The sequence below is a fragment of the Diplotaxodon limnothrissa genome, linkage group LG12 (genome assembly GCF_057381915.1).
Source record: "Diplotaxodon limnothrissa isolate DT_005_m linkage group LG12, D_limnothrissa_male_GT1.1, whole genome shotgun sequence".
Lineage (NCBI taxonomy): Eukaryota > Metazoa > Chordata > Actinopteri > Cichliformes > Cichlidae > Diplotaxodon > Diplotaxodon limnothrissa.
In genome coordinates, this window is record NC_140607.1 from 12,746,361 (window position 1) to 12,762,386 (window position 16,026).

Genomic DNA, 16,026 nt, shown 5'->3' on the forward strand with positions numbered 1-16,026 from the left:
GAAACAAGAACTGAGAACATTCAAAATGTATTCGTAGTATAAATGTGACTACTGTGGACTGGAAAATAAAAGCATGTCTCATCTCATTTTCCATACATAGAAGCAATGTTGTTTGATGTAATATTTTACAAGTCAAGACAATAAGACCTAGGTTTGTTGAATGCATATAATATGCAACGTAAATGATATCCTGGTATTATAAAATGTAATTACGTTTGTTGAATAGTTTGGGTTTTTTTTCTCTTTACTCTAGTGTGTCCTCTGTGCATGTTTGCTCATTATAACACTGAATAAATCTTGGCGGGTAAATAAATAAATAAAGCCTGGACGATTCATACATTCACAGCTTATTAGTTAACAAGAATATTATGTAGTAAAATTGTATACTTTAAGCTAAATCCTGATTATAAAGAAACTATAATTACTTATGGATTTGAATTAAACAGAAGCTTTGATAAAAGTCCACATTTGAGTAAGAACAATGAAATTGATTTCTACTGCAAACTGTCAGCGACTTTATAATAAATATTTATTTTGATCAAACACCATATAACAACTTATCTTGGCAACATTTGACAGGCAGTCTTAAAACAATACAAAAGGCATTTGGTAAACAGACTTCAAACAATTAGTTAAAATCACCTAGTGCCATGCACGGTTTGCAGATGGATTGAATGCAAACATACATCTCCAAATTCAAAATCAGCAAATCTCCAAATGTATAACACACACAAGAAAAAACCCCAAATATGCATAGATACACACGGAAAAAAAGTCACTTGAAGTACCTCATAGCTGAGTATATCACCCACCCAAGGGAGGGATTTTTGGATCATGTGTAAAACAAATCTCATTCAAATGTCAAAGAATACTTATTGCACTCCACACTATATGGCCATAAGACTGGCAGTCGTAAGGCAGTTATTGTGTATCAGGTTAGAACATACTTTCAATACATTCATATTCACTCTTCTGTTATAATGCAAAGACAGAAAAAAACAGGCACAGGTTTACAAGTATTGCTACACATTGGCAATATTTGGTCATCTCATTCAAACTCTTCAGAGTCCCGCAGGCTGGTGATTATTCACCAGACACATAACTCAAATGTTTCGAACACAGAAAACCACAAAGTAATCTTTGCTTCAAGTATAAAACACTTGCAATCATTTCTTAATTTAGCTCATCATTCTATGTGCAAAACACCAAAACACACTAACACGTACGGTTTGTAACAAAACAAATACTGAAAACGATGTACCTGATCATAGCTTTTAAACATTCATAACCCAACCTGTTTTTCAAGAACTTCCAGCCTTTTCGAACCTTTACTGTGCATTTACCTTTCAATTACAGATTGGGTGAAGAAATGAGAGGAGCAGATGCTCCAGTGGTCGTTTCCCTTAGGAGAGATCAAAGTGCAGACAGTGATGGCAGATGGATGAGGCAAGATAATGCAGTTGCTATTGATGCAGTCGTGGAGCTCATAAATACTGCTTTGTGTGCAGAGTTGAGAGCCGCCGCTCAATGCATTGCTTACCTAAAGAGATAAGGGAACAACTCAGTGACCACATGACAAATGCATGAATACAATGACTAATGTTAGCATTTAAAATTTCTCTGTAATGGGTTGTGTGTCACAGAGCTTCCACGTACATTTTTCTATGCCGTCAATGTCCCCTTGCTCTGTGAGGGTTCGGGACAGACCCTCCATGAGCACAAGGGCTTTATGGTAGCGCTGCACTGATGTGGTGCCATGGTGGAACATCTCATCCAAAGCCGCAGACTTTACCTGAATGGAGGGGGGAAAAAACAAGACACACATGCATATATTTAAAGAGCTAAGATAACGACTGATAGCATATACAGGACAGAGTCAATCTTGGAGTGAATATCAATATCCTCCTGTGAAATGAGCTGACCATGTGCACAGTGTGGTTGTAGATGAGCTTCTCTGCTGTGAGTGCATTGAAGTTGTCCATAAGTTTCTGCTTGTTAAGCAAGAAGGTCTGCAGCTGATCGCTGAGGGAGCGACAGTAGGTCACACAGTTCTTGTACAATTCATTCAGCTTTCTGATTACTGCAAAAAAAAACAACCCAAAAAACGAATTAATACAGGAACATTTTTACTTTCATTAACTGTTAATAAATACACACAGATACACACAATATTTCTGCCTAAGTGGTTGTGCTCCTACAACAGGAGTTTCAAGAATGACTTCAGTTTCTTATAATGTCTTCCTGACTGACAGATTTTGGTGCACTTTGCAGCCAACGTGCATTCTTTCATCTCAGTTTTAGACACCGTTTCTATTCTCCTTTTAGCTTGTATGTGTGTGTGGCAGCAGTAAATACAGAGACCCGTGAGAGCAGAGAAAATGACAGTGAGGCAGGAATATTCAGTCAGGTTTACTTTTTCAGTGGTAGCCACAAATATAGGGCATCCTGAGTAAACACCACAGACGATATAAAAGATGGATGTAGCCTCCATGACGTCGCCCACTATTTTGTGAAATCTAATTTTAAAGGGTCAGAATGGGCGTTTTCAATGTCACATGGTGGTTTTTGTTACTGGATGTGACAAATGAGGGGTGGATCTGAATGCGAATCTGCAGAGTCATAGGCCAGCATCTTCTCTACATACCCTGCATAACAATCATTCCTGAAACTTAGAACGATAAAAATTCACAAAATGGACTTAACGTTTTACTCGGGACGACCCATGAGAAGTGACTCTGGGTATAAACCCACGATTAAAGTGTTTACAGATGTCAGGAAAGAAGGCAATTTGGTTGCCGATGTCTATAGGAGCGGAAGCCCTTTTGAAATCATAGGGATTGCCCCCTGGTGGCCTTAAAGAGCATGCCAGTGTAAGGCTTTACTTTTCAGACTTAAAGATAAGTCCATCTTACATACTCTTTATGGTAATCACCTAAGTTTGCGCAGTCTGCAAGCAGAGAACTGGTTTTAACTGTGTAACAAAGACAGTCACAGTCTGGAGCTTTGAACCAAATATGTAAAATAATGTTGAAACACTTTGACCTACATGGTCATGTGATTTAAATTATGGGAGGTTCTGGATCATAGTTCAAGTTCCTTTTAAATTAAGTCAAGCTATTCTATTGGTAGCACCATTTCTGAAGAAATTCACACTATGAACGTTTACCTTTACCTTACAAATCTACAGAAGGGAATGTTGGTCTCACCTTGTTTGACTGTAGCAGATGGAAACAGCTCGCCTTTCTTGACATTTTCTTTAGCGCTGCGCAGAGCTGATGACAGAAACTCTTCAGCCTTCATGTACAGCACCAATTGCTCTGCATAGCTGGAACATTACATAGACGTTTTTAGATTTTCTTTTTTTATTAAACAAAGAGAGCTACTCCACGTGTGGAGAAACTGTAATGCCTCTTACCTCCATTCTCTACTTAGAAGGCTGATCTGATCAGCCACCAAGCTCTGATCCAGGAAGGAAACGTCGGGACTGCTGATGGGCTCGAGCCCTGGGTCCTTAGAGGAAGCCAGTTCCATGACACACTGGACGAAAGCCAAAGTGAAGCGCAAGTCAGTCAGAGCATCGGTGTGAGCCTCCTGTGAAAAGAGCACATAAAATATTCTCAATGTGGAAACCTTTCATGTGGAACCCGCAAATGTAAATTACTGACGATCCTGGAGTATTCACCACTATCGGCATTTGACTGTACCTCCATTAATGTGTCTTCAGGGAGCTCTGGAGGATGAAAAATCAGGCCGCTGGGTGGAATAACATTCATTGTTTCAGTGTCACTGTGCCTACGGTTTCTTCGTTGAAGATGCCAACCTGAGTTTAAGTAGCTGGGAGTGTCTGTATTTAAAAACAAAAGGCAAAGTTAGCTTAACCACATACAGCTGATACATAATTCATGAATATGTAAATGGATTTAACTGATAACACGTTGTAGCTTTAAAAAAAAAGATGGAAAATATAAACACTTAACAAATGGAAAATGACCTGAAATATTAGTTTTCCTTGGTTAATCACAACAATTTTCTTTTAAAGTTAAGAGTCTCAGTGACATCCAAACTCAAAAAGCAGCACATTATAATCAGATTAAGCGGTTATATCGTAAGCATGCTGAAATTAAGAGACTTATTTAAACTTTCCTATAAGCAAAACTAAAATGACAGTTCAAAATAAAAGCCCTCAGTAGAAAGTTAGTAGTGAGGGAAGTCAGGACACCTACCTGAGAACCTCCTCATTAACATGGTATCAGGAGGAGAGTTTCCACTGGTTGGAGAGCCCATAGAGAAAATCACAGGAACTGGGCTGTCTGAGCACTGGAAAACTCCATGACAGCCAGCAGGGGGTGCTGTAGGAACAAGTAAGAAGAGTCAGATGGCTGCTACCCCATTGGTAAGGTAGCCTAGATGAACTGAAGTAAAGTAATGCAGTGGTCATGGTGACTAAATTAGATACTTCACAAAGGTCTCTTTGTGCCTACTGCATGTACCAAACATGTGTCACCTTCCCCTACATGTGCGGTGATTTTGTAAAACCTTCTTCTGCATCACTTTAAGTCAGTGGTTTTATGAATGGACTCGTTCGTACTGAAAACAGACGCTGTCCCTTTAGAAGTCATTTGACTGGTTTTACTTTTAGCATGTTGCACTGATACCTGTTATCTCCATGCTTTTCTCACTGCTGAGGCTCTCGTCTTTCCCTTCTTCAAAGAGCGGAGCTCCGAGGGCCGCCTTCAGTAGCATGTCAGATAACCTTCCCGTGCTCACTGATCTGCACATGTAATATATCCACAGACACCCTTGTGAGCATTTAATAATTAATCAACCAGCATATGTTTGACTGTGTGTTATCTCTTAGTAGCAGGCTCCCATAATCTTAATTAGACTTGCAATATTAGCTTGTAATTTTCCAGAATGCTAAAATATTGTCAAAAATTCATAATGATTTAACCATTTCTTTCTTTCTTTATTTCAACCATTTATAACAACAGTGTGGAAGTATTACACTGCTCATACCTTTTAAAAGGGCCCTTTTTAATTGCTGCTTTACGGCTGAGGTTGGCCTGGGAAGTGGGGCCAAGGGATTGCAGGTTTGGGACTGTCCTGGTTCTGTTTGGCATTCTTGGCTGAACCTGCTGCTGAAAAGGAAATTGAACTGTTGAAACATCCTTCCCTCTGTGCCCATTTATATCTTCTATTATCCGCTGACACCATAGGAAGTGTAAAAATTTGCTGTTTTAAAGAGATGTGGAAGGAAATCACCCCGGTTTTTGCAGTGTGTGCATTGCAAAACAATTTCTAATGTCACAGACAGAATGGCAGAGTAGAGTGGATGACTTAATATTAACTATAAAATGTTTATTATTATTAAGTCAACACTGTGTCTGTATGGCATGTTGAAGCTGACCTTGGGCCTGTCCTGCATGTCAGGAGAAGCAACGAGGAGCCCAGTTCTTGTGCTGAGTGGGAGAGTCTGCTCTGACGTCTTTGGGCTTGTTCCCACTGGAGAACAGAAAATTATATATATAAAACAACTGTTTTAAAGAGCACATGATATTTGTAAACACATTCGTTGACTGTAGGAGTTTAGAATAAAAAACACAGATGAGTGAGAGCAAAAGGAGCTACAGAGAAAATAAAATACTGACAGTTTACCTCAAAACAAATTTAAAAATCCACAAAAAAAATGTTTGTGTGAGATGGTGAAATTGAGAGTGTGTGTATTGCTGTTGGAAGGTTACAGTGGAATAGGTCTGCTTAACAAAAGCCCCTTTCAGACATTAAAAAAAGGCCACATAAACATCGGTCTCTGATAATAATTAACTATTTTTTTAACCTTCTTCTGTGTGCATTTCCAATGTCCAGTCAACTGTGTATATGAAAGTTGACTGGGATCAATTTAAAATTATGTATTTGTGTATGACACATACAGATGAATGCCTTCATAGGTAATACAGAAGCCAACTGATCTAGTTACCTGGCGGGGAAGACTGTTTAGGTTGGCTCCCTCCAGAGTTGAAGGTAAAGACTGGACTGGGAGATCCACATTCTTCATACTGTGGTGGGCTTTCACTGCTGCTGGGGCTGCTGGGACAGTATAACGTGACCCTGAATGAGATGAGACATTGTTAGACAAAGGAAACAGAGAACGCATAAGAGTAAGACTCTGAGGTGGGGTTGGTGCACAGATAAGATGGATGGACATGCCTGGTGGAGCCATGAGAGCCGACACACTGCATACGCTGGTAGTTTTGGATCTGAGTTGGGACAGGAATGGGAACAGACGGGCTGAAGTTACTGCCAAGTGTTTCAGCTGGTTTGCTGCGTGGTTAAAAGGGGAAACACAGAAGAGTGGGCAGCTGATTTTATAAAGCAGTTATAAACAGCAGTGGAACTAGTCTGTCAAACGAAATAAAGTCTGTTCCTTCCAACATATGTTCCAAGTATTTAATTCCTTTGCAACTCCAATCTGGAAAGTTTATCATATTATTGTTTTGTAATATGTCCGGATTGTTCCAGATAGGTGTACGTTTGCATGGGATTAATGAAGACTCTGTCATTTTTAGAAACTCCCACCATGCTGTCAGAGAAGAGCTGATGTTGATGCTTTTAAAGCATTCATGTCGTTTGATGTTTGAGCTGATAAATGGTAGGTCTGAAATTTCTAGGTTATTACATAGTGCCTGTTCTACATCTATCCAAGGTTCATCTAAGAGGGTGTGTTTAAACCATCTAGAGATGAACTGAAGCCTGTGGGCTAAAAAATAGTGATTAAAGTTAGGCAGATCTAATCCTCCTTTATCCTTGGTCCTTTGTAGTGTTTTTAAGCTGATACGTGGGGGTTTATCTTTCCAAAGGAATTTAGAAATATACGAGTCTAGAGATCTGAACCAATCTTGTGATGGCTTATTTGGGATCATTGAAAATAAATAGTTTATTTTTGGCAAGACCATCATTTTTATAGCGGCGACCCTTCCCATGAGTGATATGGGTAAAGATTTCCATCTAGCCAGGTTGCCTTCTACTGTCTTTAAAAGTGGGATGTGGTTTAATTTTAGCTCTATAACATGTTCTATATACCGTGAATATAAATACTGTTTGATCTAGCTGCACGTTCAATTTAATTATCCATATCGGACCTCTTTTATCCTCCACGAGCTGAACTCTAAAATTGGCTTTCTGACAGTCTGGCTTTCTCTTACCTAACAGGCTTGGGGGGAGAGCGCAGCATAGGAGAGCGTGGGGGTGTCTTTCCAGTGAGTCTAGCGCCCCTTTCGGCCAGTGGGGAGCTCCTATACAAACACATTTAAAAATTACATAAAATAATAAAACTTAACTGAACCCATACAGTGTTCAGGCCATGAAGGGAACACTCACCCACGGTCTTTAAGGGAACTTTCTGGGGGTGACCCAACCTTTACTTCACATATATGTTCACCTGTAAAGCAGCACAACAGGAGCAGTCAGTCTTTTTGTGCTAATGTCAAAAAAATAATGCACTAAAACATCCTGATAAATCCGATGTGCTCCTGATGCTCAGAGGTCTTACTGGGAAACTGGGCAGGCACCAAGACATAATCTTCTGTGAGAGATTGGATATATCTACCATCTTGATTAGCTGTTTCTTTCTGCAGGAAACCAGGCTTGTCCTGCACAGGGGTGTAAGGCAGCTTGGGCTGAGGTTGGTGCATCTCTCCATCGGAATGCTGACAGAGTGAAGATAAAACACAGATGTAACGAAAACTAATATTAATTATGGATTTCACAGTATGACCAATTGGTTTCAGGTCACTTCACTTCATGAGAAAACTTTGTGCATACTTGAGGCGAGGCCAGCTGAGATGTGGAGGAGCTGCTAGAGGAGCTGCCGGAGCCAGAACTGGGGTAGGAGTGCACGGGGACTGATGAGCCTGTGACAAAAAATAGAGTAAAGCACTTGTGTTACGACCTCAGCTATAACGGCGTCACTGATACTAAGCTGTCCTCACAACAACGCGACACTTACATTTCTTTGTTGATGAGCTTGTTTCCAAAAAGGGATGGTTAAAAAATTCCTCTGAAAAAGAAAAGATAAAGACATAAGAAAAACACTTTGAATTCAATTATTAAATCATGTTTTTTACTAATAAAAAGGGGCAGACTTACCAAAGCTGATCCGATCTTTATGATTCCTCTGTAGAAGCCCCAACAGCAGGTGTTTTAGGTTATCAGAGGTCTCCTTTGGGATGCTGGCAAAATACAACAGCTTTCTATTAAAACTTGCATGTGTAAGAACACAGCTAATAATACAAATCCCAGGAGAACAAATTGTTAAAGGTTATCACTATTTAATAATTCTAATCATTTTAATTACAAAATAAGATGTAGGGAGAGGAGAAAGTATGGGACCATTATTATGTAGCTTTTTACACTGTATTATAGCCTTTATTTAGATCATGCTAATATTTTGACTTCATGTTCAAGTTTGTTCACTGAGTTATTTTGTGGATATTTATGGCTTTAAGAAACAGACTGCTTCAGACGTTCCATACCGTGAACTCTAAAATATGAAATCTTAATCTAATTTATGGCTTCAGTACAAGACCTTGAGGTGTCATGACACTCCAGGCAGTCAGCCATAGTGTATGTGTAAGTGCTGACCTACAGTATGTGGGTAGTATGGAAAGCAATAGCCATACAGACCAGTAGCTGGCACTTTAGGGCAGGATATATATAGAGCCAAAGGAAAACTACAAACTATTCCCTCACACACACACACACACACACACACACACACACACACACACACACACACACACACACACACAGGCAGAGCCTTTCTCATCTCCCGGCTTAATCACTGAAAAAGATAAGCATGGCTCCAAGCCACACACAGGCAGGCAAAGTACACCATGGAAGCAGTGGGCAAACAATCCATAAATCCCTCTGAACACTTTCCAAGTCCAAATTCTGAACATCAGAGAAGCTGTGTTCAAAACGACTGCAAATAGCCACGAGGCCTAGCTGCAAAGGCCTCTGTAATCACTGATAACAAAGCCGAGGCAGAATTGTTTATAGAGAATTAAATCCTTCACAGGAAGAAGGATTTCTCTATATTTCCACACTGTTGTTTGTAACTCTAAAATATGAATTGTGTGAGAGTTGCTGATGGAGAATGTTGTTGATGATCGTTCCAGTCAGGTGTCCGGATGGGTTCTTCCACAACAGCACTATTCTTAGAAGTGTTGTGCGACTTATTTACTCAGAGCTAATTATATATGTGTGTGCATGTGTCCAAATATACATCAAACATCATTCACACTATCAGCATCCAGGGTAGATTTCTTAGTAATGCCAGTTTATGTCGCTTTTTTCTACCGTCTTCCTCTGTTTGTTATGCATGTTGCTTTGTTCCAGGCTCATCTTTAAATGTTTTCAACTCAGTCTTTTTTTCCATTTGGGGAAACAATTAAGTTTTGTAATGTTTTGCATTGGTGCTAGAAATATATACCTGCAGGGTAATGTCTAAAAATGTTCGGGGCTGGAGTGCTTGGGTGAAAGCTGTTCGTACTCACTTGGGGAACAGGTTCCTGTTACTTTCATAGAAGAGACGAAGCTCATGTGGTGTGCTGGCCTGTATACAAAAGACACAGAGACGAGAGTAAGACTTGGAGATGACCACCCACAGACTATAACAATGCAAATGAATGAGTCTGGACTTTACAAACAAGCATTTGAATAACCGATCTTCTGGCCTAAAGCTTTACGAATGTAAATTTTGATCTCTCTCCACTGCTTTTTTCTCTTCTCCATCCCCTCACCCCATAACCCAAGCCTAGGTCTGCTGGAGGGCTCTTGACATCATAATGGAGTTCTTTCTTCCCACTGTCACCAAGCAGTTGCTGATAAAGGATTGTCTGATTGTTGTGGTTTTTCTTTCTAATACTGTGAGGTCTTTGTCTTATAAAATAAAGCACCTTCAGGTGACTGTTGTCGTTATTTGTCACTATATAAAAGCATTTGAACTGAATGAACTGTTGTGTAATGGTCCATATAGCCCAAGCATAAACACAATCAGGTTTCCAGAAAGGCGAAAGTGTAATGAATGCTTGCCAGCTAAACCAAATAAACATCACTCTCAGAGACATCAGCAGCAGCGCCTCACCTTTCGCTAACCTTTGGACTTAACTCACTGACCTGCCAGGCAGAAATAAAAGGCAACCTTCCCTCTCATTGCTAGAGGAAATAAACTGCAATATAAATAACCTCAAGAGATGTAACGGACAAAAGGGCCAAACACAATGTTTTTCTGTCTACACAGGGACAGAAGGGGCAACTTTAGCACAAAATACTCAACCAACGAGGAGGTAAAACTATTGGCATGTGTCTATATATGTGTGAATCACAGCTGAGGCAGCTTGCAAATAGCAGTGCAACAGTGGCATCTGAGCAGACACGTGAAGAGGGGAAAGTAATAGCTGGGGTTGTGAAACAGCATTTACTCTGGGTTCACAGAAATGGCTCACAGTAATTTCCAGCTGCCTCTCTCATCATCCCATCTTAGGTAAACAAGGCTCATTTCTAACAAGGCGCTCCAACGTTTTCCAGCTAACAACACAGAAGATGTGGAAAAGTATCACCCAGCAGGCAGTGTCGCGAATCATGTTTTTCCATTTTTAATGTTATGAACAAGATGCATCATGTTACACTTTGACATCAGTTAGTTTGTCCTTTGTGTGAACTGAGGCAAAACAATTGCATGACTGCTTGTGATTATGCAAGGGACCTTAGCAAGTCTTTGTTAGTATTGGTTCACATGGTTTTTTTTTCGTTTTTTTTTTTTTTAAGTGCTACTCACATAAAATGGTGCTTTTCCAGTCAGAGACTGGTACACGATGGTACCGATGCTCCACAGATCAGCTTTGGCATTATAGTTCCTGGACATGATGACCTCGGGAGCCTGTGGCCGAAAAAACACCCCAAAACAGCTTAGAGGCACGGTTCCATCACACCTGCTTGGCACAGGATACCAGAGTGAACTACTTTAATGCTTACCATATACATGGGAGAGCCACACAGCGTGGCTGCCATGGTGTTTGTCTGGAGATGACGCGCAAACCCAAAGTCAGCTGGAGGGTGAGAGAAACAGGTGGCAGTGTTTTCCTTTTAAATCTATATGAACACATTTTTATTTTACATTTAGACCATCTAATGCAATGCTGGTGTAAGTCATTACCTAACTTAAAGGTGGTATTGATGGAACTGGACCTGCGCCCCTCTGGATGGCAGAGCAAAATGTTCTGGGGTTTGAGGTCTCTGTGGACGATGCCTTTGCTATGTAGGACCTTCATGGCCCGTGATATCTGCTGCAGGAATACATGGATGGTGTCTTCACTCAGAGTGCCTTTAGCTGTCGATACAGAAAGGGAAAAAGAAATTCAGCCTGATGGAAGATTTATTATGCTGGATAAAAAGAAAAGGCATTAGCTTACTTATGTGAGACTTTTTTTTTTTTTTTTTTTTTAAAGAAAGCTCAAAATATGAAAATACACTAGGAAAGCAAAGATAACATTGAAATGCTGCAGCTACCGGCAGATATCTGGAGGAATATCTGACATGTACATACTGTAAGGACTGCGATATAAATATATACTTTGTTTGCTATCACATGTTCACCGTAACTTATTTATGGTGTAACGTGTCAGCGTCAATGCTGCTATGCCTCACGGAGGAAGATTTTATTCATAATGCCTCAATTAGAAATTAAAGTCAAGGCTGTCTGACACACTAGCTCCCCCCACAAATTCCACCACCACCACCTACTGCTGCACCAAACACCCCCCTCCCTCGCAGTGCATCAGCACCCCATAGCCGTCTTGTTTTCCACCAGAGGACAGAGCATAAGGGAGTGACAGATGGGTGAGGTCATGGGAGCAGCGAGAACGTTGCCAAATGTGCCCGAGTGCTGCGCTGCAAATAGCTGTATGTGTCTCCTTGGTAGAGACACAGAATTGGCAGCTCTAGCCTTTAAGGACCGCTGGCACTGGGGCCGTATTAGACCGACACTCCACACCAGCGGGGCAAACCTAGCCCCAGGAAAAATTAACTCCATGTGTCATCATTATTTGAAACACGGCTTGAAACTTGAAGTAGGGGAATTTCCAAGTGAGAGAAGTTTTATTTAATGTTGTACTGTAAAAAAAAAAAAGAAAAAAGGTGGGGGTTTATTTTTAGGCTGCTCATTTTGCTCTGTTTTTTCACGCTGTAGGCAAACACTGGAGAGAAACTTTAGGTCAACAGGTTTTTATCTAGGTTAAGTACTTGGTAGTATTCATGATAATTCACAGAATGAACTTTAAACCTGACTTCTTAGGTCACACTGCCCTGTTAGAATCCTATTAGTCCCTCAAAACACTACAAAAAAGCTGAGCTAAGCCCCTTAAAAGCCAGACCAGTACGACATGTTAACAAGCACCCCAATGCAATGGAAAGATAAGGTGTGAATGTCCTGTTTTTCTTTTGTGCTTTTGCAAAAACTGTGCAGCACAGATTCTGAGCTTTAAGCCATTTGTTTTGCAGCAAACTTACAATGAAGATACTCTGCCAGGTCACCTCCATTGCAATACTGAAAAGACAAGAAAGACAAGCGTCAGCTCGGCTGACAATGCTGCCCAAGTAGAGGATGAGATTTGCATTTTCCCATGAAAACAAGACCAACCAGTAGCATTTCAAACACAACTCACCTCCATAACAAGATACACGCATCCCCCAGTCTCCTGTTAATACAAGCAGATAATATGCAAATCATTCACAATGAAGCTACATGCAGTATTATTAAGCACTGGCTACATGATAGCTAAAAAAAAAAACAGAGCTGAAGTTTGAGTCAGTAAAGTCACAAATATTTAAACTGCTTAAATACAACACTGGCATTGTAAACATTGGATTAGAAGTTCAGGCCACAATGAGTTACATCAGCTGATTTGTAAGACTCTTTTGGCCCATCAGCAGCAGCTTCTAGAAACTCATCTTTGATGCAGGGAAACCCGATCCTGTCAATACCACTGAAAAAGCTAACGAGGTAATATGAAGTGGAGCGAGAGATGTTCAGCGAGCCAGGTCCATTTGACTGTAATGGAAAGTAACAAGTGGGAAATCAAGTTGCGTCTTGCTTTTATTACACCAGGTTAAAGCTGATGAGCTCTCTGTGTGCCGTACTGAAACCTTAGAACTGTTTACCACTCGCACTTGCACTATTGCATAAAATACCTCAAGGCTATTATGGTGCAATGTGGTTTTCAGTTTTAAAACCTCATTACACTACAGGAAAAATACAGGATTAAAATGATTTATATATATATATATATATATATATATATATATATATATATATATATATATATAAAACCACCATTACCAACAACAACCACAGAGAAGAGCCATAATAAAGCTAGTGGTGGTGTAATGTGTCTGGTTATAACAGATACCAGGGGTTTAGATTGCACAGATGCCAGGTAAATTACACACATTAATGCCTGCGTAAGCTTCTGCCATCACCCCTGAAATCTCCCCGTGTAACCTGCAGTCATTTTTCTTGTGTGTGGGTGTTTCTCAGGTTGTGTGTTTTATAAGCCATTGTCTCACTGGCTGCAGTCTGCCATCTGTCAGAAATAGATCACCTCACCCATGTCTGCCTGCCTGGCTATCAGAGTGTCAGTAAGTTGAGAAGAGGAAAGCGCACACTCAGGTAAATTAATGTTCTCTGCTAGAGTCATCTGCTAAGCTAAAAGCCTTTTGGGTTCTAGCAGTTAGCCCCAGAAGCAAATCCAAAATTTAGCGCTATACATCACAAGTGAACATCAATCACGCGGTTACTTTTATGCATTTTATATAATAATTTATTTGTGATGGAGGAACCTTAAAACTTTCAGATCAAGCTCTGGGCTTGGCTGTGTAACTGGTTGCCAGTGTTACAGCAACATTTGCATCATGTGGCAGCAAAGTCAACAGTACAGCATGTCTGTGTGTTTTGTTGTGCATGTGCTGTGAAGAAGAGGATGGGGGGAGCAACCTTACCTGATAGTCAAGTAGTCGAACAATGTTCTCATGTTTCAGCTCCTAGCAGAGGTGTGGGGAAAAAACATATTTGTCAAAGGTATTCTTGGAGACATGCCACAGCACCATCTTAAATAAATACATACCTTTAATATTTTGATTTCTTTGGCAAGCAAACACTGAGACTTGCCAAGGTTTTTCTTGTTTATGCACTTCACGGCAACTTCCCAATCACGTTTCTTGGAAGGTAAACAAAGGGAGTACATAAACACAACAACACAACCTATTCATCTCCAGAGATCCGCATAAATCAAAATTAACATCAGATATGAAAGTTACCTCTTTATGTCTGCCTTTGAACACAACTGCAAATGCGCCATGACCAATCAGGTCTTTCCTGCTGAACTCAAACTTCCCAATAGACTCCATGGATATTACAAAAATGTGTTAAAATATCCGATAGTGTTTAAGTGGTTGATTTTCCAAATGAAACAAACGCGCGGTCCCACGGCAGTTTTCTCCTGCTAGCAAATCCCATACCACTGATGAAAAACACCGTCATGGCACGAAGCAAGCTTTGTGTTCATAGCAAATGTCGATAAAAAAACATAAAAAAGTTTCGACAAGCAAAAAAAGTTGAAATAACCTCGTCGTAAACAGTATGTAAACAAAATATTAGCAGCACACTGTGCTTATTTAACGAGGTTAACTAGTCCATGTCGCTTTGCTAGAACCGGTAAACGTTCAAATGACCGCTCGTCAACACAGTTAGTGTCCACACGACTATGTTTAAACTTTGTTGTATTCCTCCTCACCTTTCTACCCATCTACCCAGGGGTTATTCACGTCTTTTGGTGAGCATGCGCAAACAGGCAGGCAGCTGTTTCATGGTGTCGCCTTCAGGGACAACTCGTAAAGTCCGCCACTTCGCATTGGTAGCTTGTTTCAGGGTTTATCTTAAAATTTAAAAGTTTGGTATCACATACTTTTTTTTTTTTACTTACTGGCGAAAACGTCTGGGGAAATAACTTTTAAAAACTCACGCAGAAATTAGGTTGAATAATAACATGTCAACTTAACACTGAGAAACTTTTTTTTCAGTTGAAGAAACAAGCTTCAACACAGTTCTTCATTACTGTATTTTTAATTACAGAAAATAAAAACCAAATACTAATGTTATGCTGTGGAGGACTACTAGAGTAGAGACATGAATAGCATTCTGTTACAATAAAATCCACTGCATTTAACCTCACTTAGTGAGATAAACTCAATCTTTCCTCCCCCAACTAATATGCATTCATTATCACAAAGGCTCTTGGCCTCCCGCGATTAAACCCAACCCCACGGCCCAGTGCCCACAGGGGGTTAAGCTCTTTAAGCTCTGTAATTAGCAGTTCAGTTGTTAACAAATGGTAAATGGCCATCACGCATTCAAATGAAGAGTTTCTCTGCTAATATTTTCTCTATGGCCACACAAAGCAATAGCAAAAAAACAACAACCAATTTCTTGAATTTAAACAGGATTTGGTCATAGCAAGGTTCAGTGTTAGTTCAGTGAAATTTAAATCAACATGTATCTTTATCTGAACTTAAAATAAGGTTTCAGCAATGTGATGTAATCAAATCAAGTATGTATCTTCAGTCACTCTTTAATACATTTAAAAAAGCAATAGTGTTTAGCAGTTTTTCTTGTACTTTTGTGAAATGCAGTTTTTGTCTGACAGAAAATCATTCTTGCCAAAAATGAATTTTATAAGAGTGTAAATAACAGGTGCGCACACTTGTATCCACCAAAACTGTCCCATAAGTCATATAAATGTTTTTATAATGCTGAAAATCATTTATTTAAGTACACACTGATTTCTTATACTAAAAGGTTTTTAATAAAGATAACCGAAAGCTCAAACCATAGTACCGTAAGACAACAAACATCAAAGATCACAAACATGCTTGGGAGTACTGAAATATTTCATTTTAAATCTGTGACTTACA

General features: G+C 39.9%; 1 protein-coding gene across 4 annotated transcripts; it reads right to left on the reverse strand.

The window, feature by feature from the left end:
* Positions 1 to 515: 515 nt before the first annotated feature.
* ulk1a (unc-51 like autophagy activating kinase 1a) lies at positions 516 to 14,828 on the reverse strand. 4 transcript variants are annotated; one of them, XM_085367139.1, is made up of 28 exons: positions 14,374 to 14,828; positions 14,181 to 14,273; positions 14,056 to 14,097; positions 12,723 to 12,755; positions 12,568 to 12,604; positions 11,216 to 11,389; positions 11,035 to 11,108; positions 10,838 to 10,939; positions 9,555 to 9,613; positions 8,146 to 8,228; positions 8,006 to 8,056; positions 7,822 to 7,910; positions 7,550 to 7,706; positions 7,378 to 7,438; positions 7,203 to 7,292; positions 6,208 to 6,321; positions 5,978 to 6,108; positions 5,408 to 5,502; positions 5,017 to 5,138; positions 4,656 to 4,771; positions 4,224 to 4,349; positions 3,821 to 3,844; positions 3,705 to 3,730; positions 3,416 to 3,591; positions 3,207 to 3,325; positions 1,923 to 2,080; positions 1,657 to 1,792; positions 516 to 1,540 (listed from the first exon to the last, which is right to left on the reverse strand). In XM_085367139.1, the coding sequence occupies exons 1-28, from the start codon at positions 14,461 to 14,463 to the stop codon at positions 1,485 to 1,487; spliced, it is 2,634 nt and encodes an 877-aa protein (XP_085223265.1). In that variant the 5' UTR covers positions 14,464 to 14,828; the 3' UTR covers positions 516 to 1,484. The 4 variants fall into 4 exon arrangements, with proteins under 4 accessions (XP_085223265.1, XP_085223264.1, XP_085223263.1 ...); XM_085367138.1 differs by having other exon boundaries at positions 3,705 to 3,844; positions 7,607 to 7,706; XM_085367137.1 differs by having other exon boundaries at positions 3,705 to 3,844; positions 5,017 to 5,135.
* Between the last annotated feature and the right edge of the window lie 1,198 nt (positions 14,829 to 16,026).